The following is a 24452-nucleotide window of genomic DNA, read 5'->3' on the forward strand; positions in this document are numbered from 1 at the left end:
TAATAGACACAGGTGGCTAGGAGCTGCCATATTGGATAGGACAGGCACCAGACTTTTCCATCACTGCAGAAAGTTCTACTGGGCAATGCTGAGACGTTACCCTGGTGGAAATTGACCTTCGCCACGTGGAGGTAGGCCAAGTAGCCTGAAAACTGAGTAAGCCATACAAGTCACATTGCCTAGCTTTATGTTACTATCTGTGTTTACTACCTTTATAACCAAGTAATTAATAAAGGTTATGCTTGGGCCAGGGTTTGAAATGGGAGGAGCACTCACTGGGATGACATGATAATGGCAACGGTAATTATGGAGTTGTTCACTACATAGAAATTCTTCTTCCATTGCTAAGTTTAAAGGATATTCTATTTTTATTAAGGGAAGTGGTGATTTCCCTTATAACTCATAAGGCACAATGTCGTGTTAAGTAAAATTAAACTTCAAAATCATAGTCTTACTAAATCTATAATGTGCTTTTTTTCCCTTTGGAAGGGGAGATTCTGAAGCTACTATGCTGAAATGTTAACATTTGTTAAACCTAGTAGTGGGTACATGAGCATTTTTTATATTATTTTTCTGTACACTTTTGAATGTTTCAAATACTTTAAAAGAAAAATGTAGGCTTTCATTTTAAATGTTTATTTGATGTTATTAAGATTTTTCATGATGTGATTAAGCAATACAGGTTAAAAATAGTATGCACAGTAGTATAGCATAATGGTCAGTACAACGTAAGAGTCAGTACAGCATAACTGTTAAGTGTATAGGCTCTGGAGCCAGACTGCTTGGGTTTTAATCCTAATTATGCCATTTACTAGCAATGAGACACTGAGAAAATTAAGTTACTTAACCTCCCCGTGCCTCAGTTTCCTCATCTGTAAAGTAAGAATGATAATCATAGTACCTAGCTCATAAGGATATCATAAGGACTAAGTAATATAAAGACCCTGGTGCGGAGTAGACACTCAATAAGTATTAATAGCTATGATGATGATGATGATACAATTTTGGTTTTCTAAAAACATATACACTCTTTTTTTTAATAGAAAAAAAGAACTTGAATGGTCCATCAAACATGTTAACAATTGTAACCTCTAATTGATAACAGACTAATTTTAATTTTCTTCTTTTTTACTTATTTTCTAAACATCCTATGTCAAGCAATTCCTTTTGTAGTTAAAACAAGAGGAACACAGAAACAAAGCCTTGGCTTTAAGCCCGTCCTCAAAAGTGCCCTACAGTCTGGTAAGCAGTGATTTTCAAAGTGTGATCCTTGGGCCAGCAGCATCAGCAGTAACAGAGAATTTGCTAGAAATGCAAATTCTCACGCTCCACCCCACATAAACTCATTCTGGGGTGAAACCCAGCAATCTGTTTTCGTCTTACATTTAATTCTGCTGCTCACTAAAGTTTGAGAACTACCATGCTAAGGCATAACTTGTAGCTCTGTACTTTATATAATGTATATATAACATTGTATGTTTATATAATGATCTCTCTTACCTTTATATAGTGATAAAAAACTGCCAACCATTCTTCCTCAAATACTCCCTGCAACTCTTGCTTAGGAAGTCCTCCTCCCACCCTTGGACATACATTTTCTGAGAACCTTTTGAGAACAGCTCCTCTCTGTCCCCAGTTACTGTCTGATATAGAAAATGCAAATGCTTTCTGGGGCCAGGCAGATAATTTGTCTCAAGGGGGCCTGGTGTTAGACCTTAAAGAGTGAAGCGCTGGCCACTGTCCAAAGATGTTCACATTAAAAAAAAGTTAAACTGCTCCTGGCCAAACAAAACACATGTAAGCCAGGTTGGGCCACTGGCCACCAGTTTGCACTCACTCCTTGGCTAATTCTCTCTCAAAGCACTAAGCAGCTGTGATGTAGTGGAAAGAGTGAGTGCTGAGCATGGAAGACAACCTTGATTTGAAGCCCACCTCTACTACCTGCTGGCTGGGTGGTGAAAATGATGATAATGTTAACCTCTCAGAGTTAAACCTTCTCATCTGTATAATAAAAACAATACTTCCTATCTCTTGTAAAGGCTCTTTATCTTTTAAAGGTTAAGATAATACACTTAAAAATACCTGCCCTATAATAAGCCCTCAATAAATTTTTCATAGCATTTGTGATATTTATTATCCTGTACTGTTTTGATTATTTGCTTTATTCTACTCGTATTTATGAATAGTTTAGTTTAGCGTATTACTTCTATTAGACTCTGAGCTCCTTTAAGACAGGGATGGCATTCTGCATTCCTTCAAGTTTCTACAATACCTTCTTCAGTAATTAAGTCCCTGTCATGTCCAACCTGAGCTTCAACAAAAGCTGTTACTCCAGGGGCCAGCCTAGCGGCACAGTGGTTAAGTTCTCGTGCTCTGCTTCAGTGGCCTGGGGCTCGTGGGTTTGTATCCCGGGCACGGCTCTACGCGCCACTCATCAAACCATGCAGCAGTGGTGTCCCACATACAAAATAGAGGAAGACCACCACAGATGTTAGTTCAGAGACAATCTTCCTCAAACAAAAAGAGGGAGATTGGCAACAGATGTTAGCTCAGGGCCAGTCTTCCTCACTGGAAAAAAAAATAGGTGTTACTTGAAATTTGATTGTCTGGGTAGGGATCTGGAATAAGAGAGTCAACTCTTCATACAGACATGCATTTCATATGAGAAAGTATGTAGTTGACTTATAACAACTCCCAAAGTTATGATTCTCTTCCTTTTCCAATATGAAAGAGAAAAAACAATGGCTGTTCTATTGTTAAGTGGATGCCTCTTGCTTTTACATTTACCAGGTTTGTTAAAAGCAATAAAGAAAGTACAGAAATTGTGAAAAGGGGTTTCCATTTTAACTGAATTTTGGCAATTCAGATACAAGTGATGCTGGGGTGATGGTGGTAGAAGACGTGTTTATTCGAGCAGCTAACATCAGGTGCCTAGTTCATTTGTCCCATCTAGAATACTGCGATAAGACAAGAGCTATCATGTATCACACAAAGAACTTGTGAAAGTTACTAGGCAATTAATCATGGAACTTAGGGGGAAGAAGGAAGCATGTGAATCTCACATAAGCAGGTTAGAGGCTTTCTGTACTCCTATGGCCTTATAAGAAACAGTATGTCATATTTTGTCCTAACAAAATTTTGTTTTTCTTACTTTATAGGTACCCATGCTTTCTAAGTGCCTGTAGAGAAATAATTTACATAGTGAACTTGGCATGGTTAATGTCACTGCCCCTTTATTTGTTAGCTTTCTTACTTTCTGAACTTTGCATCAGCAGACTCATTGAATAAGTGATTTTCAGGTTAAATGATTTAATTTAATCCTAGAATTGCTTGAAAACTTATCTTCTCTCCCTTCCCCCAATAACTATGCTTTATACCAGGGTATTTCTATTTTTTCCCTCAAAAGTATAATCCTAAACCTAGGAGAACCATAGTAACAAATGGGTTTAAATATCAAATTTACTTTGGGAAGAATGTTTCTAACTAATCAAGGTTGCATATGGGGAAACGAAGACTGGATCAGTCAAGTGGATTGTGCTTGACAAGCCAGAGAAAAGCTGCTCATTTCTTCAGTAGGGCGGGAAGTGGTTATTTTGTCAAGGTACAATGCAGAATGATATATTCAGTTAATTTAAAAAATCTATTTCACTGTTCATATGTATCATCAATAAGGAAAACTTGGCTAGCTGAGGTTAAGACAGAAGTGCATGACAGTGTTAGTTAGGGTTGCACACGGCTGTCATCTTTCACATGCTCCGAGGCTTTCTTAATTCAATTCTTTGGCTCTGTATGAGAAAAATAAAATTCACTGCAGGTGTAACTTCTCAGTCACAGTAGAAAATAATTTCCACTTAAAGGGTATATCCAATTTCTCAACTTATAAACATTCAATTAAAAATCAGTTTCAAGACCATTTATGTAGTTACCACCAAACTACTGTCAAAATAGAAGTAAACAACTTTTCCTGCATGAATTAATTCTTTAAGAAAAACTTTACTGAAAATTATCCCCTTCAAGATAAGTAACATTACCTATGTTGTATGAAGGTAACATTATTTTTGCATAGGCCAGGTAGAATTGGGCAAAAAAATCATTAACAGTTGAAGGATTTCCCTTTCAAAATATCAATCTTTTTGAAGAAAACTGTAGACGATAAGTAAATGAAAGTCAGTACTAATACACTTCAGGAGTGTCTATCTTACAGATGGTTCATTTCAAAGCATCAAATTCTGTTTACTCAAAAAACCTAACAAGGTAAACAGTTCCCTCCACAGCTACACAGGATTCAAATGACCTCCTGGACTGCACTGATGTATCTATTTTGTGCCAAATGTTTCAGATAATTTGAGGTAGTTCACTTATCCAAGGTTTCAGAAAGCAAGAACTTCCAGAGTAAGTGAAAGAGGCTGACTGTACAATAGTAATTAAAATAATACTAGCTTTAAATTAACATATGACTGTGTTTGCATGAAGAGGCAGTTTCCTAACATGCAAGTAATAAAGCTCTGTTTTCTCTTTAAGGGTAAACATCCTTACAACCCCTTGAGTCACTAAGACCCTGAGGCCTAACAAAGGGTCTGAGCTCAACAGCTCTTTTTTTCTTTTGTAGGAAGTAGTGTAAAAAGCACTCTTTGGGTCTGAGATACATTGGTGATTTGACCTTGGACAAATCACTTAATTCCTTCTAGTCTCTTTCCATAGCTGTAAATGGAGTCAACAATACCTGGGACAGATATTACAGGACTGGTGTGGGGATGAGATGATATATATGAACGTATTACGTAAACTATAAAGCAATAGTAACCAGTAGTTACTATTTTATGTAATACTGGCCTAACCTTTCCTGCCCAAGTCCCTGCCTATAAAATGGGTACAGATCTAGAATGCCTATCCAGTCACTTATCGGTTGGGTGAATTCGAACAAGTCATTTCCTTTCTGGACGTGTTTCCTAACAAGGTTATTATGAAGAGCAAATGATATCGTGTATAAAATACTGTCACAGACATATATCAAGGACTTAATACATGATAGCTGTTACTACTATCTGAGGGGAGAACCCTAAGGAGCAAACAATATAACACCTAGTTAAAAGGCTTTGTATATGTATATAAAACTCCATACACATCCAAGATATTGTTATTTGTATTGTAAACTGCAAAATCCTACAGGAAAGAAGAAACAAACGGCGCCTCAGCGAACCCCAGCAGAGAGGGGAAAAAAAGGTAGAAAAAGAGGCTCAGGAGCCTCGGTAGATTGGAAAAGCAGTAAGAATGAGACTAGAGAAGTGTGGCACAAAAAAAGACCTAAAGAAACACTCTGAGACTCAACTCACTACTTTCTCTCTTTTCTGTTATGACCTCCAGCCTAGACTAGACCATTTCATTCAACTTCCCAGCCCGCCACATCGCTGGACATTTATTTACTGTACCTTCTTCACCGAGAGCCTTTCATTCACCGCCCCTTCTAGGAGTCGTGAACTTCAGACCCTCCGCTTCCGACACCCCTTCCATTTAACTGTTTTTACCAAGCTTCCCCGTAGTCTTCCCTCCGCCTAAGGGGGAAGTTAGACTGGACGGGCCGCAAGGCATCCTAGGAAATGTGGTCTCTCATACTCCTTCCCTTGGGCCCCAGAGTCGGGAAGACGACGAAAGAAATCCAGTTAAAACTACAACTCCCGGCAGGCAACGTGAGTGACTGTGTTCCTTTCCGCCCCCGTTCCTATTGCCTTCCTCTTCCTCCTTGCCGTGGGCGCTGAACCGCTTGGCCTCACGATATTTGTAGTTCTTTATGGACCCAAGATCTTAGCACTCGATGGCCAGGAGAGCGGCTAGAAGACTCTAATTCCCAGAGGGCAGAGCGGAAGCTGCGCCTGCGCAGTCTCAGTGAGGGCGTGTATGTCTGTGTGTCTGGGAGAGAGCGAGCGAGAGTGAGTGAGTGTGAGTGCGGGGTAGGGTGGTGGCCGTTACGTTCGGGGCAACGGCTACGGCAGTGGAGAAGTAAGAAGAGAAACAACGTCCGGCGCTTCCGGCTTCGCTTAGGAGGAGGAGGAGCTGGTAGGGAAAGGAAAGTGATTCGCCCTGGGCCTGGACTAGACCGAGTCGGCCGGTGGGGGTCTGGGCTATGAGCCTTTGAGGTTCGCTTGGGACGCGGATCGAGACACGAGAGCCGAGCGCTATGTCTCAGCCGCCGCCGCCGCCGCCGCTGCCGCCGCCACCTCCTCCCCCTGAGGCTCCGCAGACTCCGCCGTCCGTGGCAGCAGCGGCGGCGGCTGCTCCGGGGGGCCTGTCGAAGCGGAGAGATCGGAGGATCCTCTCCGGGAGCTGCCCAGATCCGAAGTGCCAGGCGCGTCTGTTCTTCCCGGCCTCCGGTTCTGTCAGCATCGAGTGTACCGAGTGCGGACAGCGGCACGAGCAACAACAGCTGCTGGGGGTAGAGGAGGTGACCGACCCGGACGTAGTGCTACACAACCTGCTGCGGAACGCGCTGCTCGGGGTGACAGGGGCACCCAAGAAGAACACGGAACTGGTAAAGGTGATGGGCCTTTCCAACTACCACTGCAAATTGTTGTCGCCCATATTAGCTCGCTATGGAATGGACAAGCAGACAGGCCGGGCTAAGCTTCTCCGGGATATGAACCAGGGCGAACTGTTCGATTGCGCTTTGCTGGGTGACCGCGCCTTCCTCATAGAACCAGAACATGTTAACACGGTGGGCTACGGCAAGGACCGCTCCGGAAGTCTCCTATATTTGCATGACACTCTTGAGGATATCAAGCGGGCCAATAAAAGTCAGGAATGCCTCATTCCAGTGCATGTGGACGGGGATGGACACTGCCTGGTGCATGCTGTGTCCCGGGCTCTAGTAGGCCGGGAGCTCTTCTGGCATGCCTTGAGAGAGAATCTTAAACAGCACTTTCAGCAGCACCTGGCCCGATATCAAGCCCTGTTCCATGACTTCATTGATGCTGCTGAGTGGGAGGACATTATCAATGAGTGCGACCCTCTGTTTGTACCACCCGAGGGTGTTCCCTTGGGCCTGAGGAACATCCACATATTTGGCCTTGCCAATGTGTTGCATCGCCCTATTATTCTCTTAGATTCTCTCAGTGGCATGAGAAGCTCTGGTGATTATTCAGCCACCTTTCTGCCTGGGCTCATCCCTGCAGAGAAGTGCACTGGGAGGGATGGTCATTTGAACAAACCGATCTGTATTGCATGGAGTAGCTCTGGTAGAAACCATTATATTCCCTTGGTAGGCATAAAAGGGGCTGCTTTGCCCAAACTCCCCATGAATTTGCTTCCTAAAGCTTGGGGTGTGCCTCAGGACCTTATTAAAAAGTACATCAAACTTGAGGAGGATGGTGGTTGTGTTATTGGAGGAGATAGAAGTTTGCAGGATAAATACTTACTTAGGCTTGTTGCTGCTATGGAAGAAGTCTTTATGGACAAACATGGTATCCATCCTAGTTTGGTTGCTGATGTCCATCAGTATTTCTACAGGAGGACTGGAGTGATAGGAGTTCAGCCTGAAGAAGTCACAGCAGCTGCTAAAAAAGCAGTAATGGATAATCGCCTCCACAAATGTTTGCTCTGTGGTGCCCTTTCTGAACTTCATGTTCCTCCAGAGTGGTTGGCTCCAGGAGGGAAACTGTATAACCTGGCAAAAAGTACTCATGGACAGCTGAGGCCTGACAAAAATTATAGCTTTCCCTTGAACAACTTGGTTTGCTCATATGATTCAGTCAAAGATGTTCTGGTACCAGACTATGGATTGAGTAACCTAACAGCTTGTAATTGGTGCCATGGCACATCTGTGCGAAGGGTCAGAGGAGATGGGTCTATTGTGTATTTGGATGGGGACAGAACTAATACTAGGTCCACTGGTGGCAAATGTGGTTGTGGATTCAAACATTTTTGGGATGGTAAAGAATATGACAATCTACCAGAAGCTTTTCCTATTACTTTGGAATGGGGTGGAAGAGTGGTCAGAGAAACAGTATATTGGTTCCAATATGAAAGTGATTCATCTTTGAATAGTAATGTTTATGATGTTGCAATGAAACTTGTTACCAAGCACTTTCCAGGTGAATTTGGGAGTGAAATCCTAGTTCAGAAAGTTGTCCACACTATATTGCATCAGACTGCCAAAAAGAATCCTGACGATTATACTCCTGTAAATATAGATGGTGCTCATGCCCAAAGAGTTGGAGATGTACAGGGACAAGAGTCGGAGTCGCAGCTCCCAACTAAAATTATTCTTACTGGACAGAAAACAAAAACTTTGCACAAGGAGGAGTTAAACATGAGTAAAACTGAAAGAACTATTCAACAGAATATTATGGAACAGGCTTCTGTAATGCAGAAACGGAAAACAGAGAAGTTAAAACAAGAACAAAAAGGACAGCCCAGGACTGTTTCTCCCAGTACCATTCGTGATGGTCCGTCCTCTGCACCTGCTACCCCTACCAAGTCTCCTTATTCACCAACAACTTCTAAGGAGAAGAAGATCCGAATAACAACTAATGATGGACGACAGTCCATGGTTACTCTTAAGTCTTCAACAACCTTTTTTGAACTTCAGGAAAGCATAGCCAGAGAGTTCAACATTCCTCCATATTTGCAGTGTATTCGATATGGCTTTCCTCCCAAAGAGTTAATGCCACCCCAGCCAGGAATGGAAAAGGAGCCAGTTCCTTTACAGCATGGTGACAGAATTACAATAGAGATTCTAAAAAGTAAAGCAGAAGGTGGTCCGTCTGCTGCAGCACACTCAGCCCACACTGTGAAGCAAGAAGAGATTGCTGTTACTGGGAAACTCTCTTCTAAGGAACTTCAGGAGCAAGCTGACAAAGAAATGTACTCCTTGTGTCTTTTAGCAACATTGATGGGTAAGATCAATTTAACTCAGCTGGTATTTTTTAACTTAATTGTGAATATGATAGTTTCTGTGTTATCCTTGTGAAAAAAACAAACAAACTGTGGTCTTCGTAAAAACTATTTGATTATATATTTTAGGAGAAAATTATTTTCTTTAGTTTTTGGACAGTTAATGGATAGACGTTGGTGTGATTCTCTATTGAGTAAATATTAGGGAAACATAAGTAAGAAAGTGAAAGTAATCCCTTAACTGTCACCAGGTTATTTAAATATAACTTATTCTTGTAATTGTTTTTTTAAAAAAGGCTTATAACGTATCCATTTGGAGTCTTTTTTAATTTTTTTCCTCCATTTGGCTGTATTGAGCCTGCCCACTTTGCCCTTTTTCATTTATTTTTAAATTTTATTTTCCTGCATATCATGTGATTTCAGGACTTCCTGTTTGATGAATTGCAGTTTCTGGTGCTTATATTCTCACTGCACTTCCACCTCAGTCTCTCTCCTCCATTTCCTGTTCTCCCTTTCCGAGTTCATCACATTTTTCTTATCTGTACATTAGAATTTGTGTTTAAGTAATTTCCTTGCTCACTGACTCTTTGCCATTGAATGTAATGAACTATTATAACTCATGAGAAATGTAAGAAACAGAGGTAGATGTTAATGGGATTGTTGAAGAAGCATTTCTTTTTAATAATTCAGCATAAATTAAAGGAAAATATATTATCAACCAAATATGTAATTTAAAACTTTAGATGATTTGGGATATGATTCAATGGTGCACTTTTTTTACATCATTTTTATTTGCTTAATCTTTGTTTCTAAATCACTGTTAATATGCTTTATTAAGGCTTAAAGTAGAAGTAAAATTTAGTTATATTACATATTAGAAGGACCTTCTTTTTGCTGAGATTAGAATTTTCAACTAGAAAAGTGATCTGGCTTTTTATTTTGTTTTCTAAGAGTACTAAATATCGGTGAATTGGGCCTTGACCTACCAAAATGAAGATTATTTATTGCTGGCTTGTTAAGTTTGGGGGCCTAGTCATTAACACGAGGTCTAAAAGCCCTGTACAAATTTACAACTTGATATTGCTGATTTTATTTTGGCAGACATAGTCATTGAATTGGAGGATATATTCAGAAATGTACTAAGCACTTTACATATTTCTCTCTCTCAGAGTTTTTAGTTTCTTAGAGACTGCATTGAATAGAGGAAAGATTGTGTGATCTTTGGAGTCAGAAAGACCTAGAATTTGAATCTTGGCTCCACTACTCATTAACTTAGTGATTTCAGGCAAGCTGCTTAACTGCCTAGTATTTCAGTTGCCTCTTCTATCCAAAGTTCCCCTTGTAGTAGATAACACAGGGCAACAGTAAAGTACTCACAGAACTCTGAAAATTAAATAACATCAGCACAGAATGAATAAAATTAGACATACGCAGAAGGCACTTTAAGAAACCAGCAATCTCCTAGGTCAAAAATAAGAAAGACAAAGTCTTCAATAGAAGATGAATTCTTGAGTATGTGGCTCCTATCATTTAACCTTGGTATATCTAGGTTAACCTAGTATAATGACCAGCAGGTAATAGCCGCTTTGAAATGTTTTTTATTGAATTAAATAGGTGACTAACATATCTAAAGAAAGGCTGTGTCAGCAGAAATGGAATGGATGGTCAGCATTGAACATTGAAAAAGAGTTCAAAAGCAGAATTTGGCACTATTTATATACTGCTGTACAAAGGGAAAAGATGCATCATCTGGGGTTCATGAAAATTCTGGTAACTAGAAACGTAATTTCTGTTGAGGGGTAGGAATATTTGATCAGCCCTCGCCGTGGCCTGGCTGAAAGAGCTGTATCCCTTCACTGATTCTGTATCTATCACGTATGTATTCTGATCACTCATTTAACTTCCTGATATAAGTATTGATGTACAAGTGAGAGTGCAGATGAGGATTATGTTCATTTGGAAGGCTGTGTTCTCCATTGTAGATTAATAAATTGGTGTGGGTAAGATTATGATCAGTAGTCTAAAAGTCTGGTCAGCATGATAATATATTTCCTAATGAAAATTAGTAAAGTATAATTCTGGTTTATAACTAGTCACTTTTTGAGTTTGGTTTGAGGTTTCTGGACCTGAATATCTGAGTACTTGACTGTGGACTGCAATGAGTTCACCAAGATAATGTCTTCCTTTTATGATCCCTTCCCTCTTCATCTCCAACATTTATATTGTTGCTGCTACAAACCCACACATTTCTTTAAATCTTCTACTCCCAACACAAACTTTGAACCTAAAGAGAGGGTTTTGCTAATTTTATAGTGGTAGCACTTGAGAGACTTTCTGTTTTAAAGTAGTAAGACAGTGCTTGGCCTGTACTTGTCCCTCTATAAATATTAGTATTCTGTCTCAAATTCTTTTATAACTGTGTCTGAATTATGTAGAAGATTTTCTTAATGAAAAGTGATGTATTTATAAAAATATCAATTTGGGGATGGTTATATGCACACAACCTTATGTAAGAAGTGCTGGGGAACTACTGATGTTTAGACTGGGGAGGGCTGGAAAATGAAAAGTGACAGGATTTATTTAGAAAATTGCAAATTTTAAAGTGCAGAAATTACCTTGTGAATTACCAAATGTGAGCTAAGCTTCTGCTATGTTTGTTTAGAAAATAACTAATTAAACTTTATGTTGTTCGAGTAGCTGGCTCCTTCTCATTTAGGTTTAGGCTTAAATACCACCTTCTTACAGAGGCTTTCTTCTGATCACCTTATCTAAGGGTTTGAGAGACTTGTTAACCATTCTAAGTAGGTCCCCTCTATCCTTGTACCCTGTTCATTTCCCTCATATACCCATTACAAATTTTCATTATCTTATTTGTTGGTTTACTTATTCATTTGCCTCCCCCACTATATTATAAACTCCACAAAGGCAGAGATGGTAGCCTGTTTTATTCACCCATGCAATACCCTATCACCTAGTACAGGGCCTGACACTTACAAGGTGCCAAATAAATGCTTGTTGAATGAATGAATGCAGATTATTTTCGCAAATTGAATGTCTGCTATGAGTTAGAGACTGTGCTGGAGATACAAAGATGAATGAGACTCAGTCCTTGCCTTCCCTAAACTTACCTGCAGGATTTCAGGTGAGGGCATCCCCTACTTTTATAGCTTTCATCAACAGATCTCCAGCTTTCTTTTCTGTATACATAAAAATTGTAAAAGCCAGGACCGGCCTGTTGGCACAGCGGTTAACTGAGTACGTTCTGTTTCGGCGGCCCAGGGTTCGCCAGTTTGGATCCCAGGTACACAAAAAATTTTACAAAAAATTGTAAAAGCCATATATATGGAATTGTATATCTTCATTAAATAGGGTGACTGCTTGATAGCCAGGGACATGTGTTTTTCTCTTCTTTTGTTTTTAAGTAGAGTATTTATTAAATAGAATTTATATCAACAAGACAGTAAGTTAGTGCATCAGTCTTTTGCTCATTATGAACCATTCATGGAACTAGTCACTTTCAATCTTATGACAGTCGTTTAAAATGAAATAACAATGTTCTACCTGTAGTAGTTCATAGGTTTTAATCTGCTTTATCCAGACCACTTGGAGGTTATTGAACAATTTTTGCAGACTGTAATTTTCATTATTTATGTACTATGTGAGTGACTAACTCTGGCATTGCAAAATATGTTACTAACTTTTCTGGTAGACCAGTTTTTTGTGGATTTTCTTTGTGGTAGATATCCACCATAAATACTAAGCTTATTTCTTTTTTCTTAGTGTTGTATTCCACTAAGTTTCGAATTCATTTTTTTCAAGAGATAAAGACAGATTTGTGAAAAGTGAAATTTGACAGTTTGGAGTTGCTTTAATAGAATTAGGCTACTTGTTATATTTACTCCACTTCACTACAAAAGGTTAGCAGCCTTTCAGGAGTTGAGAAGCTTGTTTGATTTTTATATAGTTTTTATCTTCCTGAAAGAACTGGATGAGTTTTTAATATACATTTTTAAAGTGCACACTATTTTGTAATTTTGTAGTACCTCTTGATGTTGTAACTGCCTTAGAATTTTCCAGAATCGCACTTGAGATTCAAACACTTATTTGTTAGATGACCTTGGGTCTGAATATCATTATTGCATCTTGATTTTTTTCTTCAAATGTTGAGTTAGGGGCTGGCCCAGTGGCATAGCAGTTAAGTTCGCACGTTCCACTTCAGGAGCCTGGAGTTTGCTGGTTCAGATCCCGGGTGTGGACATGGCACTGCGTGTCAAGCCATGCTGAGGCGGCATCCCACATATAAAGAAGTAGAGGGAGGCCGGCCCAGTGGTGCAGTGGTTAAGTGTGCACGTTCCGCTTCTCAGCAGCTCAGGGTTCGCCGGTTTGGATCCTGGGTGTGGATATGGCACCACTTGGCAAAAAGCCATGCTGTGGTAGGTGTCCCACATATAAAATAGAGGAAGATGGGCATGGATGTTAGCTCAGGGCCAGTCTTCCTCAGCAAAAAGAGGAAGATTGGCAGTAGTTAGCTCAGGGCTAATCTTCCTCAGAAAGAGGAGGATTGGCGGCAGATGTTAGCTCAGGGCTAATTTCCTAAAAAGAAAAGGTGTGAAAGACAGTCTCAAATCTAGATAATACTTAATGTATATGATTATTCTTTAATGCCATCTGATAGGCCTTCTAATTGATTTGTATACAGCATACTGCTAATGGGGAGCAGTCATAAAGTTGAATAAAAAACAATACATATAGATATATCTTAAGATTAATGTGTATGTTGTAAATGGTGATTTTATACTATCATACTTTGAAGGTTAAGTTAAATATTGATTCTATTCCTCTCTGCACTCAGCTACTTTGATACCTTTTATTTTCCTTCATGTTTTTCCAATTACAAGATAATATTTTTAAAAATTCAAAGAATTCCAGTATAAAGTAAAATATGATAGTTCTCTTTAACATTTGCACTCCCTGAGAGAATCAGGCTCTGTGTGTGCGTTTGTGTACACATTTGCACACAGTTAGGTTTGTGTGGGTGTATGATAAATGTATCTTTTAATGCTGATGACACTAAAAGCTGTATGGGGTGAATACACTTACGGGACTGATTATAAGGAGAGAAACAGGCATGCCTTTCTTAGAAATGGGTTTGACTCTTGATAAGGTAGATACGTTTTTAGATGGGAGGATCTGCAGGAAGGGTGGAGAGATGGCAGCAATTCTTTCAGCTAATGAATGCCTTTAGGATTCCTTCTAGTAGAAACAGTCCATGTTCCTATTTAAATTTACATTTTGGTCAGTTTCTTTTATGGTCATGGATACTTGAGTTCTGAGTTAATTTTAGATATTTTTTGAGGGGGTCTTTAAAAATATATTTCATACAGATCTTAGATTTTTAAATTTACTCTCTTGTTTCATAAATTGCAAAGCAGAAACTTGAAATTGTCTTTTTAAATATCTAAAGTCTGAGAGTTGGAATGATGAGCTTTTAAACTCACTTTTAACCCTATGATTTTATTATTAGTAGAGAAAGTTAGAAAAATATAATGTTTTAAAAAATGTTTCATTTTAACGTACTTTTAAAAAATTACTTCTTATTAAAAAGGAAAAAAAAATCAGATAAACCAAAAGAAGAACCATCCATAATACCACTGCCATATATAGCTACTGTTTGGGTAGGAGAATTGAAGACTGTTAGGAGGAAGGATTTGAGGAAGACAAGGTGTGAATAGAGGTTATCTATGATGGTGGTGCAGACTTTCTTCTACATTTACACACACACACAATATATTGAATATAAGTGTTTTACTGTTGTAGTATAAAGAAACAGTTGAATTATATAGTAAAATTAATTGATGACTAACAGGAAAATGTGAATTAATATACTATTTGCTAAGTGTTTTATCAAACTGTTCCTATTTTCTAGAAGTTTGTTTTCTAATGAAATGGTAGAAAAATAATTCTCCCCCCCACTTCTTTCCTCCTGGGGAAGATTGACCCTGAGCTAACATCTGTGCCCATCTTCATCTATTTTGTATGTGGGACGCCACCACAGCATGGCTTGAAGAATGGTGCGTAGGTCCGCGCCCGAGATCTGAACTTGCTAACCCTGGGCCACCAAAGCAGAGCACATGAACTAAACCACTATGCCACCAGCCCATCCCCCCCTCCACCCTTTTAAGATCTACTCTCTTAGCAACTTTCAAATATGCAATACAGTATTATTAACTCTAGTCACCATGCTGTACATTACATCCCCATGACTTACTTTTATTTTATTTTTTTAAGTTTGTCACCTGAGCTAACAACTGTTGCCAATCTTCCTTTCTTTTTCCTGCTTTTTCTCTCCTAATCCCCCCCATGCATAGTTGTATATCTTAGTTGTGAGTCCCTCCAGTTGGAGCATCTGGGATGCCGCCTCAAGGTGGCCTGACGAGCAATGCCATGTCTGCGCCCAGGATCTGAACCAGCGAAACCCTGGACCGACAAAGCAGAGCGCACGAACTTAGCCACTTGGCCACGGGGTGGCCCCCAACTTACTTATTTTATAACTAGAAGTTTATACCTAAATGTCATTCCCATTATTTTTTCTATGACTTTCTTTTATTAGAATAATGAAGAGGTACAGATGGTACCATTAGTTGTATTTTATCCATATAACATTGAAGAACAGTTATCACTGTGCTGCTTCAATTAAGTTTTTCTGGGCTTCTTTCAGGTGTTGTTAAAAGGAAAAGCCTCATTTATACTATTCATTCATATAAATTCATTCAGTGAATGCTAAGAGTGCTACTGTCTTTTCAGCACTGTGTCAGGCCCTGGGAATAGAAAGTCAGATAGGCCACTGACCTTTTCCTGAATCTGAAAAGCTTCTAGTCTAGAAGGGAAAACAGAAAAGTAAGCTAAATTAACCTGCAGTGTGATAAGGGCTGTGGTATTCATTTGCGTAGAAGGTACCTACTTAACAACCACTGTGAAGAATCCTAGAGGAAGTGACACCTAAGTTGAGTTTTAACGAATAGACAGCAGTTACTGGCCTTTGGGGAACTGGAGCAGTTTCGTGGTGCTACTTTGTAAAAATCAAGTTAGGGTATGATGAGAAATGTGAGATAGGAGAGAGGGCGAGAGTTCTTAAAATTCCTTGTATGCTGTAAAAAAGGAGCTTGGATTTTACCATATGGTTTTGGTGAACCATTAAAGGTTTAACTCTGAGGGCTGTATGGCGAAGGGAGTTGGGGAAAATAAGATCAGAAGGAAAACTAGTTATGAGGCAGCAGCAGTAATTCTATTCTCAAAACTAGTTATGAGGCAGAGGCAGGAGATGGACCTGAACCAGGGCAGTTGTAGAAGGGATGGAGAAAACTGTGGTGGAGAGCCATATGAGACTGACAGGGGCCTTGTGCAAAGTGTCACAATCCCAGCTTCCTAATCTCTAATCCTTCCTTGGTTCTATTACCAACAAACATGACTTCAGTGGAATTATTTGTATACCAAAGGAAATAATTTGCCTTTTTTTGCTCCCAACCAGCTATTGATGCCATGGAAAAGACTATGGATAGTTTTGTCAAGTTTGTTGTAACCCAGTTTGGTCTCTCGTAGAGGTTTAATATCAGTGGAAAGGTTATAAGCTATACACAGGATTCAAATCCTGGCTCTGCTCCTTCTGTCTGTTTGCTCTTAGAAGAATTATTTAAGCTCCTTGAGCTTGTTTCCTTGTCTGTAAAAGAGGGCTTAGTTGTGATGAGAACTATGAAAATGAAACTGTGTGAAGTGCCTGCTCAGAGCTGGGTAGATAACAGAGGTTTAGATGATAGTTATCCTTCCCTTAAAGCATGTATAGAGCATGCATACTCATTGGGGCCATATCCTCTCTAGGGGATGAAAATTGGTTCTTGGGAAGAGGGAGAAGATGAAAAAAATCTTGCTCTATTTAATGAATAAAGCTCAGATATACGTGTAGTACATGTACAGATAGTGTATCTGTAGTATTCAAACATCATGGTGGAGGCGGATTAGGAAAATGTCTGAAAAGGATCCTTGGGGGAAGGTAATGAAAACAAGGTTGATAAACACTCCAATAGAGTTCTTACTTGGATTTCTGCGTGCTTAAATAAGGAATAGTTAGGTATGTAAAGTACTAAGGAATGCCATTTTTCCTACTAGTAGTTAGGTGGTCAGTTGTAAGGAGTTCACTATTTTGGCACCTGTTCAGATTTTTACCAAAAAAATTGTGCTACCATATAATTTTTTGATATCCTTTCCAAATAAATGATATCCTAGAGTATTTTATAAAATACTAAGTACATTTAAGATAACATTGATAGGGGCCGGCCCCGTGGCCAGTAGTTAAGTTCACGCGCTCCGCTTCGCATCCCGGGGTTTCGCTGGTTGGGATTCTGGACGCGGACATGGCACCGCTCATCAGGCCATGCTGAAGCGGTGTCCCACATAGCACAACCAGTGGCACTCACAACTAGAATCTACAGCTGTGTACTGGGGGGCTTTGGGGAGAGAAAAAAAGAAGAAGATTGGCAACAGTTGTTAGCTCAGGTGCCGATCTTTAAAAATAAGAAAATCAGTATATTGGGGGGGAAAAGATAACATTGATAATAACTAAATGAAAGGTTATCACCAAAGAAATAATTTATCCAAATGAAGGTTAATAGGTTCAGCAATCAGAACTTCTACCAGAAGTTATTAGCATTATGTATTTGGGGGCTCTTATTTGTATTCAAAATTTAAAATTAAACTTCTGTGAGCCTACCCTTAAATATAGCCATATTTTAGTTGTACTGTATCATTAGCAAATGAAGTGTTTTGTGTAAGTAAATGTTCCAGTTAACTGAAACTCCAAGCGCCAAAGCTTTTACAACTTGTAAACTTTAAACTGATATGCTGAGTGACTTTAGCCAATGCCATGCAAATTCGTATTCCTGTTGATGGATGTAGGGAGAGGTTAGAGCTCTGAGAGATTGTAGGGACATTGTGATTAATTCACATCATCAGTAACCTCCATTCAAAGCTCAGATCCAACAATGTAAACTTCTAGTAGGAAATTTCTTTGTTAAAATTGACTAAAAAAAAGTCTTGATTATAGAAGTAGTACATATACATTATCAGATTGGAAAATAATAAAAATATAAAGAAACAAAAACAACCGTATTTGACAAACCAAAAATAACTTTAATGTTCCTTTCATTCCTTGTCAACTTCTTGGACAGTGGTTATCACCCTTAACTTTTTCTTTGAAACTTCTTATTGAAATAGGCACTGTCAGAGGCTGCTTTTGAAAAAATATTTTTGTGAAATGGTGGTTTGCTTCTGGATATTTTGTGGACTGCTAAAGGTTATTATAAATCTCTTCAACAAGTCATTCCCCCCTAAATTTCTACTTAAAAAAGTCAACTTTTAAGAACAAAATACAACACTAATTACTTATCTTCAGTCTACCTATTTACTTTTCTCCCTAGCCCCTTCCATCTATTTTTGTTTGGTTTTAACATAAATATAGAATATACAATTTTATATTCTACTTTTTAAAAATATCTTTCTGTAACCCTTTCTGTTGTTCTAGTCCAAGGCTGCAAACTACTTTCCTTTGAACTGGATTGAGTCTTCAGATATGTTTTGTTTAATATGCCCGGTATTGACGCATGCAGTTTTTAAAAGACATTTTTAAATTAGTTCTTACATTTAAAAATTGAGAGAACTCACATTAAAAACCCTGATTTCTAGCTTCTCTTGAAAAGCCGTATGGTCTTGAAACATCAGGCCAACACTCTTCCATCAGAGCACTTGGCAGTGGCTGCCATCTTTGATGGGCTGTGCATTTTCTAGTGTCAAATAGTCCCGTCACTCCATGTCATCTCCCTATATGTTATACCAAACTGCATCACTCATTTAGGAGGTCTGCCTTGCAGTTTCTGTTCGAGGCCAATCCATATTGAAGCAACCCTGGGTTGAACTCATTTGTTTGTTGCTAACACTGTATCTGTTTTTCTCTTACAGGAGAAGATGTATGGTCTTATGCAAAGGGGCTTCCTCACATGTTCCAGCAGGGTGGCGTATTCTACAATATTATGAAGAAAACCATGGGTATAGTTAATTTCTGATTTTATTCTTAGATAAAATATCTCCACTCAAGCTATTAGATAACATATCTCAGTTCAATTATAAGATTAAGAAAGTTCAGATAGTATTCTTCTGAAACTGTTTCCAATGTTAATGTTAGGTATATGGTCTTCTTTGGCAGTTGGCCTAGTTAAAATGGATGATTATCCTGATATGGTCAGCGATGTTTTCTGCTATAATATTAATAAAAATCTTCTGTCACTTTCTTGCTCCTGTTTTCTCACTTAAATTATGTATATGATTTTTAACAACTACAGACAAATTGTGAAGTTAGAAGCACTTCGTTATAATGCTAGTGACTGTCCCAGAACCAGAAGAGATGGTATTTTTGTTGTTGTTGTTGTTGTTGTGTTTTGGCTATGATTATTGTATACCTCAGTGCTTTCTGGGTTTTAGGAAACAGCTCTTTTACATTTATCTTCTTTTCACATTGTGTGTTCATTGTTTGTAAAGATATGTGGAAGTATATAACTGTATCTTCAGAGTTTTAAGATCTTAAGAGAGAGGTTGCTGGAGTGTGTGTTTGGAGTTTTTTCAAAGAATTGATGTGAATGCTTTTAGCCCCAGACTTTATCAGTCTGGCTTATTTTACTTCTTCATCTACCTCTGTAGACATCAAGTACATAATCTCTATTTTATGATTTTTATCACTTCCTCACATACTTTTTTTTCCTTCTTAAAAAAGAAAAATCCCAACTTGGCTGTTGTAGAAATATTCAAACATATGTAAAAGTAGCAAGAATAATATAATGAACCCCTTTTACCCACCACCCACTTCAACAATTATCAGTATGTTTCTACCTCACTTCTCAACTGGACTATTTTAAAACAAATTGCAGACATAATATAATTTCATCTCTAAGAACTTCAGTATGTATCTCTAAAAGTGAGAATTCTTTTTTTTCTTTTTAAAAAATAACCACAGGGGCTGGCCCCGTGGCAGAGTGGTTAGGTTCGCGCGCTCCGCTGCAGGCGGCCCAGTGTTTCGTTGGTTCGAATCCTGGGTGCGGACATGGCACTGCTCATCAAACCACGCTGAGGCAGTGTCCCACATGCCACAACTAGAAGGACCCACAACGAAAAATATACAACTATGAACTGGGGGGCTCTGGGGAGAAAAAGGAAAAAAAAATAAAATCTAAAAAATAACCACAATACCATTATCACATCTAAAAAATATGAGCAGTAATTTTTAAAATATCACCAAATATCCAGTCAGTGTTTAAATTTCCTTGATTTTTGATTGTCTTAAGAAACGTTTTTTTCTCTTGGTTCATTTGAATTGGGGACCAAAGGATGGCTGACTGGCTGGCTTCCTTCCATACAGTAAAATTAATCCTTTTTAGGTATACAGGTAGGTGAATTTTGACAAGCATATAAAGTCATGTAACAATCACCACAATCAAGATATAAGATATTTCCATCATTCCAAAAAGTTGCCTTGTGCAGCTTTCTAATTAATCCCTTACCCCTACCCCCAGGCCCTGGCAACCTTTTCCATATCACCATATAAATGGAATCATATAGTGTAACCTTTTGTATCTGGCTTCTTTGGTTTAGCACAGGGGTTGGCAAACTACTGCCTGTGGACCATATCAGGCCTGCTGCCTGTTACATATAAAGTTTTATCGGAATACAGCCACACTCATGTTTACGTATTGTATGTGGCTGCTTTGGCACTACCATGGCAGAGTTGATTAGTTGTGACAGACACTATGTGGTCTGCAAAACCTAAAATATTTACCATGTTTCCCCTTTACAGAAAAAATTTGGCAATTTCTGTTTTAGCCTAGTACTTTTGAGATTCATCTGTCTGGTTGCATGTATTAGTAGTTCATTCCTTTTTATTACTGAGTAGTATTCCATTGTATGGATGTATCACGTTTTTAAAAATCCATAACCAGTTGAAGGACATTTGAGTTGTTTTCACTTTTCAGCTACTATGAATAAAGCCACTATAAACATTTGTGTACAGGTCTTTGTGGGGATGTATGTTTTCAGTTCTCTTTGGTAAGCAGCTAGGAGTGGGATTACTGAGTCATATGGTAAGTATATGCATATCTTTATAACAAACTTCCAAACCATTTTCCAAAGTGGCTGGACCATTTTATATTCCTGTTAGCACTGTTTTACAGTTCCTATTGCTCTGTATCCTTGTCAGCACATGGTAGTAGCAGTTTTTGTTTTTAAAACCATTCTAATAGGTTTACAGTACTCTCTTGTAGTGCTTTTAATTTGCATTTCCCTGATAACTAATGATGTTGAGCATTTTCATGTGCTTGTTTGCTATTTCTTTATTTGCCCATTTTTAAATTGGTTTGAATTTTTTTATAATTGAGTTTTTAGAGTTCTTTATATGTTCTGGCACACATCATTTATCAAATGTGTTTTGCAAATATTTTCTCCCAGTTTGTAACTTGTCTTTTCATTCTGTTAACAGTATCTTTTGAAGAGCAGAGATTTCTAATTTTGATAACCAATTTAACAATTTTTTCTTCTATGATTCATACTTTTTGTGTCCTATCCAAGAAATCTTTGCTTAATCCAAGGTCACAGAAATTTTCTTTTATATTTTCTTCTAGGAGTTTTATAGTGTTATGTTTTGTATTTAAGTTTATGACCCATTTTGAGTTGATTCTTTAATATGTTGCAAGGTATGAGTTGGGGTTCAGTTTTTTAATGTATGGATGTCCAATTATTCCAGCACCATTTGTTGAAAAAGCTGTACTTTACCCATTGAATTACTTTGGTATCTTTATAAAAGTCAATTGACCATGCATTATACACTTGAAAAGGGTGAATTATATGTAAAATATACATCCATAAAGTTGTTTTTTAGAAATCAGTTGACCATAAATGTATCAGTCTAGTTCTAGAATTTCTTTTCTGTTTTGTTGATCTATATGTCTCTTACCAATACTACAGTCCTGATTACTGTATCTTCATAGTAATTCTTGAAATTGGTTAGAATAAGTCCTCCATCTTTATTCTTTTTCAAAATTGTTTTGGGTATTCTAAGTGCTTTGTTTATCCATATAAATTTTAGAACCAACTTGTCAATTTCTACAAAAATGTCTGCTAGGATTTTTATTATTATTGCGTTGAATGTATAGATCAAATTGAAGACACTTGATATTTTGACAACGTCAAATCTTCTGATTCATGAAAATGTTGTTTCTCTGTTTAAGTCTTCTTTAATTTCTCTCATCGAAACTCTATAATTTTCAGCAGACAATTTTTGCAGCTTTTGTTAGATTTGTACCTAAAGATTTCATGTGTTTGGCATATTATTGTAAAAGATGCTTTTTAAAAATTAGAATTTCCTATTGTTCAATGCTAATGCATAGAAATAAGACTGGTTTTTCTGTATTGACCTTATATCCTGTGACCTTGCTAAACTCAATATTAATTCTAGTAGTTCTTTAGCAGATTCTTTGGGGTTGTCTATGTAGGTCATCATGTCTTTTGCAAATAAAAGACAGTTTTATTTCTTCTTTTTCAATCCGGATGCCTTTTCTTTCTTTCTCTTGCCTTATTGCACTGGCTACAAGTTCGGTGTTGAATAGGACTGGTGAGTGACAGTAGACATCCTTGCCTTGTTCCCGATCTAGGGAGAAGCCTTCAGCCCGTAGATTTTTCAGAAATGCCCTTTATCAGGTTGAGGACATTCCCTTCTATTCTTAGTTTACTGAGAGTTTATACTGTAAGTGGATGTTAAATTTTATCAGGTGCTTTTTTTCTGCATCTACTGAAATGATCTTACGGTTTTTCTCTTTAGTTTGTTGATAGAGTGAATTACATTGATTTTTTTCATGTTGAACCAACTTTGCATGCTGGATTTAAATTGCTAATATTTTGTTGAGTGTCTTTGTGACTGTTAATGAGGGATAATGGTATGTGTAATGACTGTTTAATCAAGGTAACGTTGGCTTCATGAAATAGAGTTGGGAAGTATTCATTCCTCTTTTGTTTTCTGGTAGGTTTTTTAATAGCGTTGATATTATTTCTTTGTTAAATGTTTGGTAGAATTCACCAGTGAAGCCATCTCTGCTTGGAGTTTTCTTCGTTGGACAGTTTTTAACTACAAATTTAATTGCTTTAATAGAGTGCTCTTGAGGTTATCCCTTTCTTCTTGAGTAAGCTTTGTTAGCTTTGTCTTTCAAGAAATCTGTGCATTGCATTTAAGTTATCAATTTTATTGGTATAGAGTTGTTTATAATATTCCTTTACTGTCTATTTAATGTCTGTGAAGTCTATAGCTATTTCATTTCTGATATTGGCAATTTGTGCCTCTCTTGTTTTGCTGACCAGTCCAGCTAATGGTTTATCAGTTTTATTGATCTTTTCGAAGAAACAGCTTTTGGTTTTATAGGTTCTCTCTACTGTTTTTCTGATTTCAGTTTCATTGATTTGTGCTCTTTATTTTTTCCTTCTTTATGTTTGCTTTGAGTTTAATTTGTACTTTTCTTTCTAGTCTCTTTAAGTAGAAGTTTAGATTATTGATTATAGATTTTTGTTTTCTAACATTAGCATTTGAAGCTATAAATTTCTCTCTGAGCATCCTCCCCCCCCCTTTTTTTGCATCCCTTTCTTTTTAATTTTCCATCTTTCACTTCATTCTAGCTCCTGAAATATATTGATACCAGTTAATGTTTTTTTAAAAAGTTAGTATTTAGTTAGGATTGATTATGGGGATCCCAGTAATTTGGATAATTATGCACTGTCTTTCATGCAATTGAAAATAACTTCTCTCACTTCTTTTTTGTGTGTGGGAGGGTGGTGTGGGTGGTGTGGGGATGACTGTTGATTATTTTCTAAATAGTTTTATGTTTCTGGTTTGAAATTATTTTAAAAATGTTGGTTGTGATGCTAAGACAATTTAACGGGGGAAAGAATAGTTTTTTCAACAAGTGGTGCTGGGGCAACTGGATATCCACATGCAAAAGAATGAAATTTGATCAAATACAAAATTAACTCAAAATATATAAAAAACCTGAGTATAAGAGCTAAAACTAGAAAACTCATAGAAGAAAACATAGGCATGAAGCCTCTTGACTTTGGATTTAGGCAAAATCCTCTTAGATATGACAGAAAAAGTACAAGCAACAAAAGGAAAAAGCAGATAGATAAAAAGCAAACTTTCCTGCTGCAAAGGACACCATCAAGAAAGTGAAAAGACAATCTACAGAATGGGAGAAAGCTTTTTGCAAGTTATATGTGTTAATAGATTTGTATCTGGAATATAAAGAATTCAGCAATAAAAAGGCAAATAACCCAATTAAAAAATGGGCAAAGGGATCTGAATAGACATTTCTCCAAAGAAAATATATAAATAGCCAATAAGCACATGAACTGATACTCAGCATCATTAACCATCAGGGAAACGCAAATCAAAACCACAATAAAATAGTACTTCACACACTAGGATGGCTGTA

General features: G+C 37.8%; 1 protein-coding gene across 1 annotated transcript in view; it reads left to right on the top strand.

Moving 5' to 3' along the window:
- The first annotated feature begins 5721 nt into the window (after nucleotides 1-5721).
- The window catches only part of VCPIP1 (valosin containing protein interacting protein 1), a 28018-nt gene continuing 9287 nt past the window's right edge, over nucleotides 5722-24452 (top strand). Inside the window, exons 1-2 of the mRNA XM_070631553.1 lie at nucleotides 5722-8888; nucleotides 18895-18981. Coding sequence (XP_070487654.1) covers nucleotides 6176-8888; nucleotides 18895-18981 — 2800 coding nt within the window. The 5' untranslated portion in view covers nucleotides 5722-6175. The remainder of the gene's footprint in view (nucleotides 8889-18894; nucleotides 18982-24452) is intronic.

This window comes from Equus przewalskii, chromosome 8, assembly GCF_037783145.1.
Source record: "Equus przewalskii isolate Varuska chromosome 8, EquPr2, whole genome shotgun sequence".
Taxonomy (NCBI): domain Eukaryota; kingdom Metazoa; phylum Chordata; class Mammalia; order Perissodactyla; family Equidae; genus Equus; species Equus przewalskii.